Here is an 18,326-nt window from a genome sequence, read left to right on the forward strand (position 1 = left end):
TTTTCCAAATTTGCTGGAAAATTGAGTGCAGCACTTGCACAGCATCATCTTCCAGGATTTGAAACAGCTCAACTGGAATTCCATCATCTCCACTAGCTTTGTTTGTAGTGATGCTTCCTAAGGCCCACTTGACTTCACATTCCAGGATGTCTGGTTCTAGGTGATCACACCATCGTGATTATCTGGGTTGTGAAGATCTTTTTTGCATGGGATCAGCATTAGGTATAGATTAAATTTAGATAGTGTATTTAAGTGTCAAGGTAAATTATATTAGAAAGGAGGAAAATTAGTTTTCTGTGAAAACAGACTCTGGTGTATCTTTTTTAAGTTTCTGCTAAAACATAATTAAAACATTCCTGTGCTAATCGTAGGCTTCCCTAGTGCTAATCCTATTGAATTCCCCATTCAAGAGACAGGGAAGGGAACTTGGTTCCCATCTAGGGACCTGAGATGCTGCCCTCTTTGATCCTGTAATATTCTAGTTGCACCAGCATTGTTCGATTGTGATCCCAGACCAGACTAACACACTTACCTTTAGGTGTGATGGTAACTGGAAACATCTGCCTCTCTGAGCTTCTCCAGGTAGCGGCTCTGAACAGACCTTGTCTCATTTGGCTTCCTGATGTGACTTCCCCAAATGCTTGGAGTGACAGTGGAGTGTATGGTAAGGGTACCAACTAAGGCAGGGTACAGGTCCACCTTGGCCATCTTTTAGGGGTAGTCCTTGGGACAACTCTGCATCAGATCCCCGTGCAGCAAGTTCCTTAGGGAAGTAGGGCCACTTCCTCTGGTGTCAATATAATTTCTCTCTCTGACCAAAGGACTCTGAATGTGCCCCTGAGGTCCTGCTAGCTCTTCCTTGCCTCTCAGGTAACCCTTTATGAGTCTGAGTAAAGATAACCTAACCCATGTAAGCTCTGCACCCCGGATCTCTGTCTGCCCAGCTGGGTTGTATGTGTGTTAAGTCACATCAGTCATGTCTGACTCTGCGACCCCATGGACTGTAGCCCGCCAGGCTCCTCTGTCCATGGGATTCTCCAGGCAAGAGTACTGGAGTGAGTTGCCATACCCTCCTCCAGAGGGTCTTCCTGACCCAGGGATTGAACCCTCATCTCCTCTGTTTACCTGCACTGGCAGGCGGGTTCTTTACCACTAGCGCCACCTGGGAAGCTCAGCTGGGTTAGGTAATTACAAACACAGCTCAGGCAAGCTTGGCTTAAGAGGTCAACAAGGGCTCCCTACAGTTCTCTGCTCCCCTGGGAACTCAAATTCTTTATCAGACAGAATTAGAAAATAAAGTGCTTTGTTGCTGAAGTTCCCAGAGAGCTTCAGGGCAGCTGTCTAAGGGTTAGTGACCAGCCTTTTAGAGGCTTTTGTGAACAAAGACAACTGGGACATCAGCATTTCAACCCACAGAAGGCAAGGAAGTATGGCTGCAGAGGGGAGAGGGAGGTGAAGGTGAGGGGAGGCAGGGAAGAGGCAGAAGGTGCTAGCAGAGCTGATCATACACGTCTCTTCCCAGATCTGAGCTCAGTGCATTCAGCGACATCACCTTGGGAGCTTGAAGTGGGCCACAGTGGGTATGTTTACACCACAGAAATTGCCCAAACACTGTAAACCAGGGCTGTCCCCTAATACACAGACACAGACACACCAGGGCTGTCCCCTAACACACATCTACACACCTACCTACACACCCGGAGAACTGATCTACCAGCTCGCCCTACCAGCACCTGACCCATCCTGCTTTGGTTCCGAGTCCTCCCCAGGCCTGACCCTGTGCTCAGTCAGGGTGGTGTGATCTCCCAGCCCCACAATATTCCTACGAGTTGGATAGAACAGAGGTGAGCTGGACAGAGAAAGCCCCTAGAACTGGTCGATCCCTGCCCCACTCTGATATCCTGCCTCGTCTTGGCTGCCTCAGCCTATCCACTTATGTTTCCACCGCGGACCTTCGGCCCTAGACTGAGGTGGTCTCCACTGGAACCTCCATGGGAAGCAGCTTCGTGGGAGGGCTGATGACCACCCTCCCAGCAGGGGTGGGCAAGACGGCCACGTGCCACCGCTCAGAGCCGAGGAAGGCAGCTGGCCCGAGGGCGGCGTCGGCGGCGGGCCGCGGGGGTGGCAGGGCTGGCCCTCGGGGCTGGGGCTTTTGGGGGACTTAACGCAGGTTCCGGGAATCACCCCTGCGTGTGGAGATCCCGGCTCACCCCTGCTCCCATGCCAAGGGAGAAAAATGGGTGGTCAGGCGTGTTGGGAGTTTCTCCACAGACTACGCATTTCCCGGCAGCCCCTGCGGCCTCCCCCTGGGCCCCTGGAGGGGGCGGAGCTCCTCCCCCTGGGCCCCTTACACACCTTTTAAGCCGACCCCACACCGTGCTGAGCTGCCCGCCCCAGGTTCCCAGGCAGAGGGCTCGAGGCTCCAGGCCGGCCTCACCAGGTCTGGGCAGAGGTGGGGCGAAGGCGGGGGTCCTGCGAGGAAACGTTGTCCAGCGTGGCAGCCTCTCGTTAGTACTCCTTGGCTTCCTGCAACTGGGCCAGGTACTCCTCCTCGGGAGGGTTGTCCGCGCAGGCTCGGCCATTGTTGGCGGGCCGCACCGCGTGGTAGTGGGTGCAGTCCGCCTTACACGGGATCCAGGGCAGCGTGTCCACCTTGAAGTGAAGCTCGGGCGAGACGTCGGTGCTGACCAAGTCGGGTGCGCCGGCACCCTTGCCCCAGGTCAGCAGCCGGCTGCTCACGTCGTAGCAGCAGTGCTGGGCTGCCGGCGTGCTGCAGAGAGCGCAGGCAGAAGGGGCTGTGGACCGGTACTCGTCCAGGCGCTCGCACGGGCCGCCGGCATCCCTCCAGCAGAAGCTGCGGCCTTGATGCTCCTCCCACAGGCTCACGGCGCTGGACACGGCCTCCAACGCGTATGCGCATGGGCAGCTGGGCAGGGCCCGCAGCACCTGGCTTCAGGTACTTGGCCAGGAAGTCACTCTTGCAGTTCAGCCACTTTTCACAGCTGTCCACATTTGCAGAGGGCAGGGGAGGTGGCAGGGGAACAAGGGACCGGTCAGCCCCTGGGTGGGGCGGGGGTTACTCAAGGGCCAGTACAAAGGTGTGGCTTGGAGGCATCTTAACGGGTAGGCGGGGAGGTACTCACACCCGAGCTGGGGGCAGAACGACCTGGCCAACACGGTCGGGAGAGACCACATATCACCACGCAGGCAAGCTGAAGCAACATGCCATGACCACATGGACAACGGCCAAGGGGCTAGAGGAGGGGGCCAGCAAGCCCCGATGAGCTACCCTTTGTCCTTTTAGATGCGGGGTGGTGGGAAAGATCCTGGGATCTTGGGGAAGGAGCTGGGGTGGTAGGGGGCAGGGACAGCTGTTTCAGTCTCCCGGTAAGAAAATATTTCCCTGTTTTAACCACTCTGACCGGCCTATTCCTGTTCTTAACCTTACCCTTCTCAGGCTCACTCTATCCTTCTGGGCCCCCAGCGGCCCCTCTGTCTATGCTGCCCTCCTCCTCTCTCCCTCTGTTGGGAAATGTGGCTTCTCTGACCACACAGAACAAACTGCTCCTTCCTCTTTGCTCCAGACCGTTAGGGCCCACTTGGCAGTGCTGGGCCTAAGTTGGTCCTGTGCATCTTTCCCTCTAAGACCCGAGCCCCTTGAAGGCTGGGACTGGACTTAAGTCTTCTGGGAATCTCCTGCCCGCCACAGGGCTGGGTGCACCTTCCCGGCTCAGCGATCTTCTGCAGCATGGAGCATGGGAGTCAACTGCAAGGAGGCTGCTGGCAGCTGCCTGCCTCCTTGGGGATGCAGATGAGCGCCAGGGACACAGATGGGGAGTGTGCTGGTGAAAGCGTGGCCTGCTCCTCACTGCTGGAAAGGAGCGGTCCTGGAGCTCTGGACCCTGACCAGTTTTGACAGCACCTGCTCCCCAGACAGAGATTGCCAGGAGCATCCAAGAGTGACCAGGGAGGGCAAGCCACAAGGTCCCTGTCCTGTTCTGTTCCACTGGATGATCTCCCAAGCTCTGTGGCTCCCCTCAAGACCTTCTCAGCAGGAATATCAGGCTGGGAAAGGCCAGTGGGCCTGGCAAGGGGGTTGCTCAGAAGTGCTACGGTCCCCTTGCTGGGGAGGCTAACCTTCCAGCTGAAAGATGTGCTCTGCATCCAGGAGGCACTATTCCTGCCAGTGCAGTGAGGTTCCACCCTTCCGAGAGAGGTTCTCCTCCAGACCCCCAGAGGACAGGGCTAGCCCCCCACACTGACCTGGGTGGAGCGTGTCCATAGCATCGCCAGGGGCTGCCACCTCTCACTGTGGAAGCCCAAGGGGTCCTTGTCCTCGGCACCTTGGGGAACAGAGGAGACCAGGCTGGTGGTGCCACAGGGCATGTCTGTGCCCCCAGTGGGCGCCAGCCTTCACTAGGCTTGTGGTGCCCACAGCCACCTGGGACGGGGCAGGACCACCACGTTTGTGAGCTTCCTGGCTCCCCTCTCCCGAGTCCACCCTGTACAAGGCTCAGACAGTGCAAGCCACTCCCTCTGCAGGCGCTGGGGCTCATCTCACCAGGACGGGGGCAGGTCGCAGGCACAGGACTTGGAGGCAATGCAGGTGTAGCTGCAGGGCTGAGTCCTCTGCTGGCCACTGCCACAGCTCCCACTGCAGAGAGACCAGGGGCTCCACTCCTCCTGAAGCTCATAGTCTGGGTCAAGGCAGGGAGCCAGGTGTGAGTGGGCAGAGCCCATGAGGTGCCCTGGTGTGAATTAGCAAAAGGCACCCCCTTCCTCTGGAGGACGCAGCCCTGGGGCCAGGACTCCCCTAGTGGATGAAGCAGGGGTCCAATTTCAGCCCCACTCACCTGTTCAGCTTGGCACCCCTGTGCAGTGAACACTTGGGCAAATGCAGGAGGTGTCACAAACCCCAGTCACCCCCTCTGTGCCCACATAGCAACACAGAGCAAAGCTATCTGGAGGCCACTTGATCGCTGCTGGGGGGACCTTGGAAAAGTCCGCCTACATCTTTAAGCTACACTTTTATGGCAATCAAAACCATAGTTGACAATACTTTCCTGGCACTTGGAGTATTAAAGAATGTCCCTGCTCCCCACGTTAGTGACCCAGTCCTGCTCTGAGGGACCCGAAATGCACCAGGGCTCTCACTGGAACCCCTGAAGTACTCAACACACATGCCTGGCCCTCTCCTCACTTGCCAGGCAGGTCTGAACAGGCTGGCACCAAGTGATTAAGAAAAATCGATAGAAGAAATGTCGAAAATCATGAAAATTCTGCCTGTTAGCTTACGTGACTCTGGTAAAACAGGGAAAGCCTGCTATGACTTAGTCTGAACCAATGATGTGTCACTAGGGCTCTGGAAAGTACAGCTGTAACACTGCGTGAAACATTCTTACCCAGGGAAAACCGGAACTGCAACACGCAAAAATAAAAATGCCTGTCATGGTGGCGGGGCGGGGCGGGGGGGGTGGGGTGGGGGGGGCAGGTTTCAGGTGATATTTTCTGAACAGTCTGTGTTGTCATCTTGCTTTCTAAAATAATCATCGCCAATACCTTGTTTACTATGTACTTAGACTTTAAAAGCATTAACTCACCACTCTCTACACTTAGTTCCAAGTAGTAAGGGTGGTGCCCATCTCCATTTTGTAGAGGAAGGAAGCGAGGCCCAGGGAGGTTAAGTAACTTGCCCAAGGTCACTCAGCTGGTAAGCAGCAGACCCAGGATTCAGACTCACACAGTCTGAGGTCAGTTGTGAGTGGTGGGATTTATAATGTTTCTTAATTTGTTGGAAAACTGATAGATGTAAATAAATATTATTAACAAATGCCTGTTTTGCTTAAGGGATCTCAGGGCTATTGTAGAGTCAAATGTTTAAAAAATAAAAGCCTTTGCAAGCCTTGGGTGTTACTATTGAGCTGATGATGGTGTTGGTACAGGGCCTAAGCTCCAGACTTCCACAACTGCCCCTGCCCAGGAAGCTGTCACCCTTATTTCCGCTCAGGACCTCCAGGGGCAGCAGCCAGGGAGGTCAAGATGGGGGTACTCACCGTAGCGATCAGGCTCCTCAAAGGCCCAGTCTCTGGGAGACAGTGGGCCCTGCTCCCAGCCTCCTGCAGCCCCACTGAAGCCCGGCTCCTGATCATCTCTACCGTGTTCCTCACTGTCCTCCTGGTCCTCAACCTCACTGTACTCTGGGGGGTCATCCTCCTCTTCCTCCTCCTGCTCTTCCCCTGAGGCTCTGCCCTTGAGAAGGGGCCTCTCTTCCTCACCCTCTGAGTAGCCCCAGGAGAGAGGCCAGAAGAGTTCCTCAGCAGGCAGCCAGCAGGGGGCGCTCTCGGACCAGCGATTGTTGGGCTCAGCCATCAGGTCCACCTCCAGCTCATCCTGGGGATCCACTACCACGTCGATGGTCACCTGCAGAGGGACAGACACACCCAGCCACACTCTGAGGGAGGCCTCAGAGCCAGGCTCCAAAGAGGAGGGAGATGATAGGCCTAGGGTCAGGGGGAGAGGTCCAACCCCTTCTCTAAACCAGCCCGTTCTTCTGCTCAACCTTCTTGGTCTCCCTGGGGCAGCTGGGGTCACAGCCTAAGCCCTGGCCTTGCATCAGAATTTGAGGGAGATTCCTGACCCGCTAATCTCACCCCAGACAGATTTAACAAGTGTGAGATGGGACCAGATGTGATAGTTCTAGCATGTGCCAGGTTGGAGATCCACTCATTTATGAGAAGCTGGGCTTGAATCCAGCAGCCCACAGACTGCCCAGCTGCTGGGGCCACCAACAGCCCTGAACCTCCACTTCCTCATTGTAGGGCCAGAAAATGAGACCAAGTGACAACAAACCCCCCAGAAGCCCGGGGAAGGGCTCTTGTTCACCACTTTGTGGACAGAAAATAAATAACGTGAAATCATTTATGTGAATGTGAACTTTAAAAACATCATTTTGGGGCTATTATGAAGTAACATGAGGTCAAAGGACAAAATTGGGTGGGGGAACCAACAAAATACAAAGAAAAGGGAAATCACCCATATTCCATTTGTGACAGGTAACATTTTGGTAATTAACACTCCAAGTTTAGATATACGGATACACACACGCATACTTTTAAACAACTTTAGAATGTTATGTGTTTCATATTTTTGTGGTTTTTTCTTTCAGTGAAAGTTTTATAAGCTGTAGATGGTACACAAAATGCAGGAATTATTATCTTTAGGGATTCAGGGCTGACAGTGAAGACTGTAAGCTGGAATTCCACCAACCTCTCTAGTTTTCTCTCCCATAAAGCCCCTCTGGTGGGCGATCTACCCTATTCTTCTTCAGGGGCCTGTAGTAAGGAGTGGGCCTGGCCAGGGAAGATCAGACCTTCAGGGCTTTCTACTTGACCTCTGCCCATATTCCAGGAACCGCCTGCCACTCAAGAAACATTCTCTGCTCATTCAGTCCTCATGATAGCCCTGTCAGATTGGTGCTGTTTGCCCCTTGCTATGGTCTAACTAGACATGATTAGATAACATCACCAACTCAATGGACATGATCTGAGCAAACTCGAGGAGATAGTGGAGGACAGGGAAGCCTGGCATACTGCAGCTCATGGGGTTGCAAAGAGTCGGACACAGCTGAGTGACTGAACAACAACATCTAGGCGATAGAGGCTGTGAGAGCCACGTGATGGTCTGCAGCTAAGAGGTGGGGAAGCCCGACTCCTCCTACTCCATAGGTGGGGCATGAGAGTCACCTTGTCTGACCCACACAGGACCCCCGTCCTCCACGGAATAGATGAGGATGAGATGAGATCAAGATGAGATGCCTGACCTCGGAGCTGAGCTGTTGAGCCCAGCTTTTCTCCAGGAATCCGCTGGGTCATGGCCGCCCTTGTAGCCCTCACCTGGATGTTGGGGTTCAGGGCACTCAAATCTGTATTGGTCAATCCTGGCAATTTCTGCAGCTCCAGCAGCAAGGGACCGTCCTTCAGGGTCCCGGGTGAGGGCGTCTTGTCTAGGACCAGGGATGCTGATTCAGGGAGCACCCGATATCTGTGTCGACGTGACCCTGCCTGGAGGTGGGCCCTGGAGAGCAGAGGGGTCTCCTCCTCTTCTCTGGGAGAGCTGGGATCTGGGGAGGCTGAGGTCAAGGCCCATGTGGACCTGGGAAAGTCTGGGAGGGGGTGGGGAGCAGGGGGGAGGCAGGAGGTTTGGGGCCAGACCAGGTCACATACTCACTTGTGACCACGCACCCAAACATGTCTGTTTGGGGACTTCCCTGGTGGTCCAGTGGTAAAGAATCTGCCTTCCAGTGCAGGGGACGCGGGTTTGACCCCTAGTTGGGGAGCTGAGATCCCACAGACCGTGGGTCAACTAAACCCATGATTGCAAGGAACAGCCTGAGCAGCACGGCGAAGACACAGCACAGCCAAATAATAAATTAATTACACAAAGCCACGTCTGTTCTGACACCTCAGAGGGTGGGCGATGCCCCCAAAGCGCTCGGGTGAAATGATGCCAACGTGAGGCATGAGGAGGAGGGGTCAAATCAGGTTTCTACACACGGAAGAGGCACAATCCCACCTCCTCTTTCACAGATGGAAGAAACGGAGGCCTGGAGGGGAAGGGAGGTGTTTTAGGCAGCAATTCCAAAGTCCAGTTCGCAGCCTCAGAATCCCCCAGGGCCCTTGTCAGAGAACAGACACTCCGGCCCTCCCAGGTCAGGGCAGGGGGCTCGGAAAGCCTTGACACAGGTGTGGGCAGCGGCCCTGGACCCTTCCCCTCCGACGCCCCCCTGCCACCTGGCCTTCCCAAGCCATCCATGTAGGGTCTGTATTCCCTGGCATCCTTAACCACAGCTATAGCTTCCTTTGCCTTCCCACCTGGGGCCCGGATTTCCAGGCCGTGGGTGTGTCCGTCTGTCTGCCAGTCAATTCTCTCTGCTGGCCAGTGTCATGAGGTCCACACTGGGCCTGTCCTTGCTACAGCGCAAGTAGTGAGTGAAAGTAGATCCTGGATGTCTCTGGCTCTTTCTCTGGCCTTCTCTGCTCAGATTGGGACACTGGGAGCTCAGCACCTACCTCCAGGCTGCAGCCCCATTGCCCAGGTCCCTACACCAGGGCAGAACGAGCCTGTCCAGCTCTGTCCTGTGAGCCTCAGGGGCCGAGAGCCTCTGGACCCTGCTTCACCCAGGCCACAGCCTTGACCCTGCCTTCTACTTCCTAGCTGGGCAGTGTGGTAGCACTGGAAAACATGGATCTGGAGAGTCAGTTCTTCTTACCAGCTCATTCAATCTGGTGATTTCCCATCAACAAAATGAGGACAATAATTCCTGCCTGGAAGGACTGTCAGAATTTTACTTATCCAACACTTCCACAGCATCCACTGTGTGCCCAGCACTATTCCAAATACTTAATTGCTTGCTTCATCCTCCCCAAAACCCTCAGATGTCAGTGCCAGCTGTCATCTCTATTTTGATAATGAAAAGTAAGGCACCGAAAGGGCAAGTAACTTGCCTGGAGTGACACAGACATTTAGTGGGAGAACCAGGATTTGAACCAGACAGCTTGGGCCTAGAGTCCACACTCTTAATCATCATGCTCCAGCCCTACAGGTGAGAGTGCTGAGAGTCTACTGCACAAATCAGGGACTGAATCAGTCTGATTTCTCACATCTCTCCCCTTTGACCCCTCTGTGGTCCCCAGATGCCTGGTTCCAAGGCTCCTGCCCTAAACACCTGGTCCCAGGGCAGCCCTGGGCCCGTCTCAACCGGCACTCGAAATTCTGAGTGAAAGTGTTCTGGTCCAGATAGCCAGGGTGGATGAGTAAAGGATGGACAGAGGAGTAGGGCAACAACCCAACACCTTCACCGGCCAGTCCTGGAGGCCTGGAGCTTCCCCAGATGATGGCTTCCTAGCAGTTCCCACCCATAATTCCTACCTGTCCCTGTGACTTTGTGTAGTCGGCCCGTCTGCAGCCTCTGAGCACAGAGAAGGGAGACTTGGGGGAACAGGAGTTCAGGGTCTGCAGCCTTTCCAGGTGATTTAGATGGCCCAGCCTGGTGGGCATAAGCGCCGTGTTTCGCCATTTGGCAGTGATATTAATAGTTATCACAGGAGGGAGTGCTGCTGGCATCCAGTGGGTAGAAGCTAGAGATCTTACAATGCATCTGGGTTGCCATTTCCTCCTCCAGGGGAGTTTCCTGACCCAGAGATCAAAGCTGCCTCTCCTGTGTCTCCTGCATTGCAGGCGGATTCTTTACCACCGAGCCACCGGAGAAGCCCTTTCACAGCAAGGAAATCAAGGATTTTTCCAGTCGACAGTGCTATTAGTTAAGAAACCCTGCTCTAGAGGCTGCCAGGTCTGAATCCCAGTGGTGGCCTGGTTTCTGACTTGTGGGACCCTGGCAGGTGTGTAACCTCAGTGAGCGTCCTCATCTGTAACTGGAAACAGCGACGGGACAGAGCTGGTACCCAGCGGGCGTTCAAAGTATCCATTCCCAGCCCTCCCCGCCCTGGTGCCACCTCAGGCCAGATGATGAGCAGAGCCCATAGGAAGCCCTGGCTCAACTTCACAGCCACGCACCCTCCCTTCCTCTCTGGGAGCCTCCTGCCCTGTATCAGCCCCTGGGGAACCCCTCAGGGTGGGGGCGGCTATCTGGCCTTCGTCTGGGTTCCCTGAGAAGCCAACCCTGAGACAAAGCTTCAAGGGCAAGTGGTTCCCTTGGAAGGTAATCCATGGAGACCAAGTGGGGAGTCGGAGAGTGAGTCGGGGAAGGGAGGCAGCTAATAAAAAATGCTCCATGAAGCCAGTGACCACAGTGGACCACTAGCGTGCGTCCCTCTGGGAGCCCCAGTTACCCGTCAGTCACTGGTTGAGGGAGGCTGGGTGTGGGAGAGGATTTGCACTCCAGCCACGTCCGGCTTGCCATGAACAGCTCAGAGCAGGTCCCAGTGCTGGCAAAAGCCCTCAGACAACAGGAAGTGAGGCCCGTGGGGAGGTGGGCAGAGCACCCGAACATCGTCTGAGCATGTCTTCCATACCAGGCCCTGGCCAGGTCCTTTACATACCTTCTGACACTTACTCCAGCCCCGGGCAGAAAGAAATGTCTGTCTGCTTTGCTCACATGTATCTTGTGCTCAGTACGGTGCCTGGCACCCTGCAGGCGCTCAGTAAATCACTGCTGTGGATGACTGCCAGCAATACCGAAGGGTGAGTGTGACTATCTCTGTGTTAACGATGGGGTTGTGGAGGCTCAGAGAGGGCGAGGGATTTACATAAGATCTCGCAGGTCACACTAAAGGAGCTTGCGTTCACCCGCAGTTCTGCTGGATCTCAACACCCAGGAATCAGTGCAGAGGTGCCTGTGCAGACGCTGAGGCCAATAACCCCTCAAGGGCAACCACCTCGGCATGCAGAGCACCTCCGCCTTCATCTTCTTGTCTGGTCCCTGAACGTGGGGGTAACGAGTGCAGGCTGGAGGCCACATTGCCTGGCTTCAAACCCCAACTTGGACACTTACTGTGTGACCTTGGGCAGGTTACTTAATCTCCCTGAATTGCTCCCCCTGTAAATTAGGGAAATGGCTGGCCGTCCCTATCTGTAGGATGGCTGGGTTAGCATGGTGCCTAGCACACGGCAAGCGTGTGGTGAATGTCACCGAAGGGAGGTGATAGATCGTTCTCGGAGAGAGAGAGGGCAGTACCCCTCTAGCCATCACAGCTAGCTCTTTACATCTTATTTGGTCTGAAGAGCACATCCGCCACCCTACCACCGAGGCAGGATTACCAGGCAGTGCACGGACCTCCAGGACATTCTCAAGCAATTGCCGAGGCTCCAGCCTGTGTAAGAAGACCTGCTCTGTCCCACGGGGCCACCTCCCACATCTGTTATGCTCAAATGTGGAGCTTCCCGTGTGTACAAATACACAATTCCATTCTTTCGGGGGATGGTGCCATTACCCTGATAAACATGAGATACACAGATATATACCAAGTTATAGCCCCACCATCCATTGCCCCTCTCTCTATCACATACACACGGGCCCACGCATACCCTCCCAGGCTTGGCAGGGCAGCCCTGACCCACGTGTTTCCAGTTAACCCAAGAGCCTCCCCCTACAAATGCTTACTGCCTTGCTCGAGCCTCCCTCACAGGCCCCCTGCCTCCTCCTCTCATACCTCCTCTCCGGGGTCAGGAACTTGTTCCAGATAATGAAACCCAGTTGCAGGATCCCGCCTCCTCTAATCACCTGCTTCTGAGGCCCAGGTGCACCCTCCAGAGCCAGGCTGCACACAGTCACTCCAGCTTCCCGGAGGTGCTGGGGTCCCAGCAGTCAACGGCCAGAGGACCACGGGCAGGGGGACGGGGCTGGACGTCACCCTCCTCCCTGGCATGTGCTGTTCTAACCCAGCCCACCCTGGCCCCACCGTGGAGACCTCGGAGCACGCCCTCCAAGCACCAGGGCTGGCTTCAGGCTGTGTGACCTGCGTACCTGCGCCAGGCTTATCGCCTTGCTGTTGCCATCTTGAAGCGCTTAGAGAACCCACACTGTCATTCTGCACGGGGTCACTGCTCCCGGGCACCCTGTAGGCACTGACACACACCAGGCCCTAGCATCATCCTCGCTTCCCAGAGGAGGCAGCCGAGGATCAGAGAGGTGAAGTAACTTGCTCGGGGTTACACAGGGGGGTTATGAACTGTGGTGTTGAAAAGACTCTTGAGAGTCCCTTGGACTGCAAGGAGATCCAACAAGTCCATCCTAAAGGAGATCAGTCCTGGGTGTTCATTGGAAGGACTGATGCTGAAGCTGAAACTCCAATATTTTGGCCATCTGATGCAAAGAACTGACTCATTGGAAAAGACCCTGATGCTGGGAAAGATTGAGGGCAGGAGGAGAAGGGGACGACAGAGGATGAGATGGTTGGGTGGCATCACCGACTCAATGGACATGAGTTTGAGTAAACTCTGGGAGTTGCTGATGGACAGACAGGGAGGCCTGGCGTGTTGCAGTCCGTGGGGTCGCAAAGAGTTGGACACGACTGAGCGACTGAAATGACTGACTGACTGACACAGGGGGTTGGCAGAGCAGGTTTGCAGGCAGGTGATAAGGCTGGAGCGCCCATGCTCTCAACCCTTGAGCTTTGCCACCTCCAGGCGCGCTGCCTGCCACTCCAGGGTGCAGAATGTGTCAAACAATCAAAACACTAGAGCAGGATGCTCTGCTTTTTTCATGCCTCCTTCGCTTTGGTCCCCGAACCATTGAGTGAGGTGAGAGTGGCAGGGGCGAGGTGAGGACACCGAGATCCAGCGAGGAGGCTGCAACCTGCCTGGACCACTGAGCAGCTGCGCCTCCGGGGCCCCGTTCCTGACCTTCCCTCTCTCCCTCACCTGGCTTGCTGGTGGTTCCAAGCTCTCAGAGCGAGAAGGATGGTCTGGGGGGAGAACGAAGGTCATAGTCAAAGTGGAGGGAGGAGCCCAGGTGCTGGAGGTGGCAGAGGGCAAGGCCACAGGATTGGCCCCACACAGGCCTGGGTGCCAGTCCCCCTTTGGTCACTTACTCACCCATTAGGCTAGAAAAATACCTGCTTCTAGGTGCCACCCACCTGGCAGGTGAGACCTTTCAATCCCCAAGGCTCCTCCTGCAGTCCAGGCCCTGCTGCTGGGTAACTGGCTGGACGATGGACAAGTACCCACCCCCCCAAATACACACCCACACACATATGCATGACGCTGCCCTGGACAGCATCCCCTGGAGAGGCTCCTTCCTCTGTGTCCAGTCCTTCATCTCAGCCTGTGCCCTCACAAAGCGCCTCCTCCCACCATGGGGGAGCCTCTGCTGCCACAGCATGAGTGTCCCCAGCTCTGCCCTGGGGGGTGGATCCTTCCTGAAGGACAGTCCTTGCTGCAGAGCAGCTGCCCTCTCTCGGTTCTTCTCTCTGGGCTAGTTCTAACCTCCATCACCCTCTTGCGGCTGCAAGCCCCCAACTCTCCTCTGCCCTACCCCAGGGTTTTCCCTTGCCAGCCAAGGAAGTGGTGGGTGCCAGGGTTAGGTGCCCAGAGCCTAAAGAAGTAAGCAGAGCTGGGTTTGGATCCTGGCTGATGAGTTACTGGACCCACTGTCAGTTTCCTTGCCCTTCATGTGAGGACAAAAAGGCCTGGCACACAGAATGCTGGGCCCTGCGGCCGTTTGCTTAAGGCTGCTTGATGTTCGGCTGTTTGCTCCTAACTAGAACAGAAGGCAGGCTTCCCTGTGGCTCAGACAGTAAAGAATCTGCCCGCAATGCAGGAGACCCAGGTTCTGTCCCTGGGTTGGGAGGATACCTTGGAGGAGGAAATGGCAACCTACCCCAGTGTTCTTGCCTGGGAAATTGCATGGACAGAGGAGCCTGATAGGTATAGTCCATGGGCTCGCAAAGAGCTGGACACGACTGAGTGCGCATGCCAGGCTCTATACTAGGGCTGGGATGTGACTTTGGCTCTGAAATAACTCATCCTCTAGGCTGGCCTTGGGGGCAGATCCAGAAACATACTAAAGATAATCACAATATAAAGTGGTAAGTACAATACTAAAGTATTTATGCCAAATGGCTAGAAAAATGCCAGTTTAATTAATTAATTTTATTTCCACTGTCATCTCCACTCCCGAGGTGGGACTGGCGAGAGGGTGTTCGGTTCCTCTGGATTGTCCTCAGCAGTGGCTCCCAACAGTGGGTGGGAAAGCAGGTATGTCTCAGGGGAAAATGTCTGGTTCTGTTGGGGGTGGGGTGGGTGGTGGGTGCTACAGGCCCCTAGTAGGTAGAGGCCAGGGACACTGCTAGACATTCTACAACATTACAGCACAGAACTGTACAACCCCAAAATGACTGCAGTGTGAAGGCTGAAAACCCTTGGTCCATAGGATGTACTCTCAATAGGGGCAAAAGTTAGATATCAGGGAAGAGGCAAAAAAAAAAAAAAAAAATCGAAGTATTACAATGGTTTGTAACACTCCAAAGGGCCATAGTACATGAACAGACAGTATATATGTGGTATTAAAATTTCATGGGGGGAGGTACTTAGAACAAAATAGAGTCTAAAAATCTCCTTAGGAGGGAGGGCAGTTGTGAAAAAAATATGGATAGACAGTGGTCCACAGAGACCCCATTAAAATGCAGTGTGTGCATGCACAATCACTCAGTCTTGTCTGACTCTTTGGGACCCCATGGACTGTAGCCTGCCAGGCTCCTCTGTCCATGGGATTTTTCAGGCAAGAATACTGGAGTGGGTTGCCATGACCTCCTCCAGGGGATCTTCCTGACCCAGGGATAGAACTCGTGCCTCCTGTGGCTCTGGCATTGCAGGTGGATTCTTTACCACTGAGCCACCAGGGAAGCTCCAAAACGCAGTGATGGGAGGTGCCTTCTTCCCATTGTCTCCGGAGTGACCTCAGCAACCTGAGCACCAAGAAGGTCCCAAGCTGGGGCTCTCTTACTTCACAGCACTCTCCTACACACACCTCGGCCCTCAGTCTGGAAAAGGAGGACCACGTTGGCCTCCTCCTGGAATTGCAGGGCACAGGGGAAGGGCAGGACCCATACCATACAGGCCTGCTCATGCAAACCCCAGAATGAGTCTGGCAGGGTCTGTTCCCATGGGATGAGTGTCCACAGCAGTCCAGGAGGGATGGGCGGGCTGAGGACGACCAGTGATGGGAGACCTGGGTTTTGACAGACAGGGGTTTCTCTCCATGCAGCTCAGGCAGTAAAGAATCCACCTGCAATGAGGGAGACCTGGCTTCCATCCCTGGGTTGGGAAGATCCCCTGGAGGAGGGCATGGCAACCCACTCCAGTATTCTTGCCTGGAGAATCCCATGGACAGAGGAGCCTGGCAGGCTACAGTCCGTGGGGTCCCAAAGAGTCAGACACAACTGAGGGACTAAGCACAGCACAGAAACTACTTTTGGTCTCACTCCTTTGACTTCAGGCTTATCCAAAAGCCCACTCACAGACCCCCGCTTGGCCCCAGAAAGTGTTCCTCTACCTCTTACTGGCCTCTTCTGCTTGTCCAAGCTCCTAGTAATACAAAGGTCCCACCCAGCAGTTGGAGGACCCCCACTTACTACCTCAGTCAGTCAGTTCAGTCGCTCAGTTGTGTCTGACTCTTTGCGACCCCATGGACTGCAGCATGCCAGGCCTCCCTGTCCATCACCAACTCCCAGAGCTTGCTCAAACTCATGTCCATTGAGTCGGGGATGCCATCCAACCATCTCATCCTCCGTCATCCCCTTCTCCTCCTGCCCTCAATCTTTCCCAGCATCAGGGTCTTTTCAAATGAGTCACCTCTTCGCATCAGGTGACCAAAATACTGGAGTATTAGCTTCAACATCAGTCCTTCCAATGAACACCCAGGACAGATTTCCCTTAGGTTGGATCTCCTTGCAGTCCAAGGGACTCTGAAGAGTCTTCTCCAACACCACAGTTCAAAAGCATCAATTCTTCAGCACTCAGCTTTCTTCACAGTCCAACTCTCACATCCATACATTACCACTGGAAAAAACCATAGCCTTGACTAGACAGACCTTTGTTGACAAAGTAATGTCTCTGCTTTTGAAAATGCTATCTAGGTTGGTCGTAACTTTCCTTCCAAGGAGTAAGCGTCTTAATTTCATGGCTGCAATCACCTTCCCTCAATTCACACCCCAAAGGACTCAAATCCTTTGCAGATCTGACTGAAGAGGCTGCAGCGGAGGTGGGGGACTGGACTGTCGGGACCTCAGCAACCCCCGCCCGCCGGCCCGCAAAGGGCGGGGGTCCTCGCCCACCCTCCTCTAGGAGCGCGCCCGGCCCGGCACCGCTGCCGGCGAGGTTCGCTCAGGGCCAGGCAGCCGCGGGGACGCGCCGGGAGGACAGGAGAGGAAGCCGGGCGGCTCCGGGATGACTCCGCACCCCACTCCGCCCACAAGTAAATTTCTCCCCGGGGGTGGGGGCCCCCGCAGGTCGGGGGCAGCGGGCCAGCGCCGGCTGCTCGGGGACGTCGGGGCCGGGCCCCGGCTGCCCGCCCTCGCGGGCCGGAGGAGCAGGGACCGAGCGCGCCCCGCCGCTCACCTCTGCCAGCTTCGCGCGGCTCCGGCCGGGGCCCCGCGGCTTCCGCAGGGGGAGCCTTCGCACCGCGGCCAGCAGCACCACGCCCAGGAGGAGACCCGCGAGGCAGGGCAGGCGCCGCACCCTCATCCCTCCCGAGGCGGCTCTTCCCGCCGCCCCCGCGCCTCCCGCCGGCTCCGCCAAGTGTGGGGATGTTCCGCCTCGCCTCCTCCGGGCAAGCGAGCGCGGGGCCGACGCGAAGGCCAGGGGCTCCGCGGAGGCGCGCGGCTCCCCCGGGGTGTCTCCCGCCCTCCCTGGAGGACTGGCCGCCCGCGCTTGTGGACGCGTCTTGGGCCTGCGGGCAGCTTCCTGTGATCCGGCCGTCTCCCCGCCCTCGGTCCCCGCCACGGTCGCCGTCGCAGCCCCAAGCGAGTTCCTGTTCGGGGAAAGTGGCGGCCTCCCGACCGCGCTCTCCAGTCCTGCGCTGCGACCCCGGCGGGGTCACCCCTCCACCTGCCCGGGCGCTCGGTGGGCGACGCCGGGGCTCACGGACCGCCAGGGCCTCGCGAGCAAGGGACGCGCCGCAACCCAAGACGCGGGAGCCTTCAGATTTTGGGCAAATGTGCCCAAAACCAAGGGAGGTTGGCTTGGGGAAGGACGGCCTGGAAATCACTCCCCTAGAACTCCTCCAGCTCCCTTGCAGGAGGTTGAGACCCGTAAAACACCTACTACTCTGCACCCAGTTTTCCCCCTGGTGTTCTCTGAGCACTTCAAGAGCCAGGAAAGAGCTGAGACTCGGGTGTGACAGCAGCCAGCCACATTTGAGAGAGTGGTCGGAAGATCCTGCCCTCCTGGGTAAAAGAGTCGGACCCCCGAAGCCCTCCAGCCAGACACTCGTGCAGGGATCCTCCCGTGTAGAGCGTGCGAGTCAGCTTGTGATAACGATCAGGAACTCTGAGTGGCAGCGAAGATTTTAGAGGCCCGGATGGGGCTGTTAGGGACAGTGAGCCCTGTGACACAGGGCAGGTGGGGTGGGGTTTGGACAGGTAGGTGAGAAGCCATCAGAAGGCGTAATTAGGAGATGCCTATCCAGGGGATATGGAGCAGCACAAAGGCTGCCCGGATTCTGGACAGGGACAGCAGATCCTGGGAGATGCTGGGAAGGATGGCCAGAAACCTGGCCCTAGGGTTCCATTTGGGATCTGGTTTAGCCTTAGAAACTCCTAGGAGACTGGACACATTTCTAAGAAACCACTCTCATTTCGGACAGCTCCACC

The 18,326-nt window shown here is 55.9% G+C and overlaps 2 protein-coding genes across 4 annotated transcripts; both read right to left on the reverse strand.

Annotated features, from left to right (window-relative positions):
* Window positions 1-158: 158 nt before the first annotated feature.
* On the reverse strand, window positions 159-3,076 carry LOC113899663 (isthmin-2-like; the record flags this gene model as incomplete). Its single annotated transcript, XM_027552885.1, is given in 3 exon segments — window positions 159-197; window positions 2,356-2,952; window positions 2,954-3,076. Coding segments are annotated over 2 exon segments (567 nt in total), but the record flags the coding sequence as incomplete, so codon positions are not given.
* LOC113899169 (isthmin-2-like) lies at window positions 2,918-17,868 on the reverse strand. Of its 3 annotated transcripts, XM_027552535.1 has the most exons (5): window positions 17,074-17,868; window positions 6,276-6,420; window positions 4,562-4,697; window positions 4,264-4,343; window positions 2,918-3,002 (listed from the first exon to the last, which is right to left on the reverse strand). In XM_027552535.1, exons 1-4 carry the CDS (start codon window positions 17,197-17,199, stop codon window positions 4,307-4,309), a joined length of 444 nt encoding a protein of 147 aa, XP_027408336.1. In that variant the 5' UTR covers window positions 17,200-17,868; the 3' UTR covers window positions 2,918-3,002; window positions 4,264-4,306. The 3 variants fall into 3 exon arrangements, with proteins under 3 accessions (XP_027408336.1, XP_027408335.1, XP_027408334.1); XM_027552534.1 differs by lacking the exon at window positions 2,918-3,002 and having other exon boundaries at window positions 3,074-4,343; XM_027552533.1 differs by lacking the exons at window positions 2,918-3,002; window positions 4,264-4,343; window positions 4,562-4,697 and having other exon boundaries at window positions 5,530-6,420.
* Window positions 17,869-18,326: the final 458 nt, after the last annotated feature.

This window comes from Bos indicus x Bos taurus, chromosome 10 (assembly GCF_003369695.1).
Source record: "Bos indicus x Bos taurus breed Angus x Brahman F1 hybrid chromosome 10, Bos_hybrid_MaternalHap_v2.0, whole genome shotgun sequence".
NCBI classification, from domain to species: domain Eukaryota; kingdom Metazoa; phylum Chordata; class Mammalia; order Artiodactyla; family Bovidae; genus Bos; species Bos indicus x Bos taurus.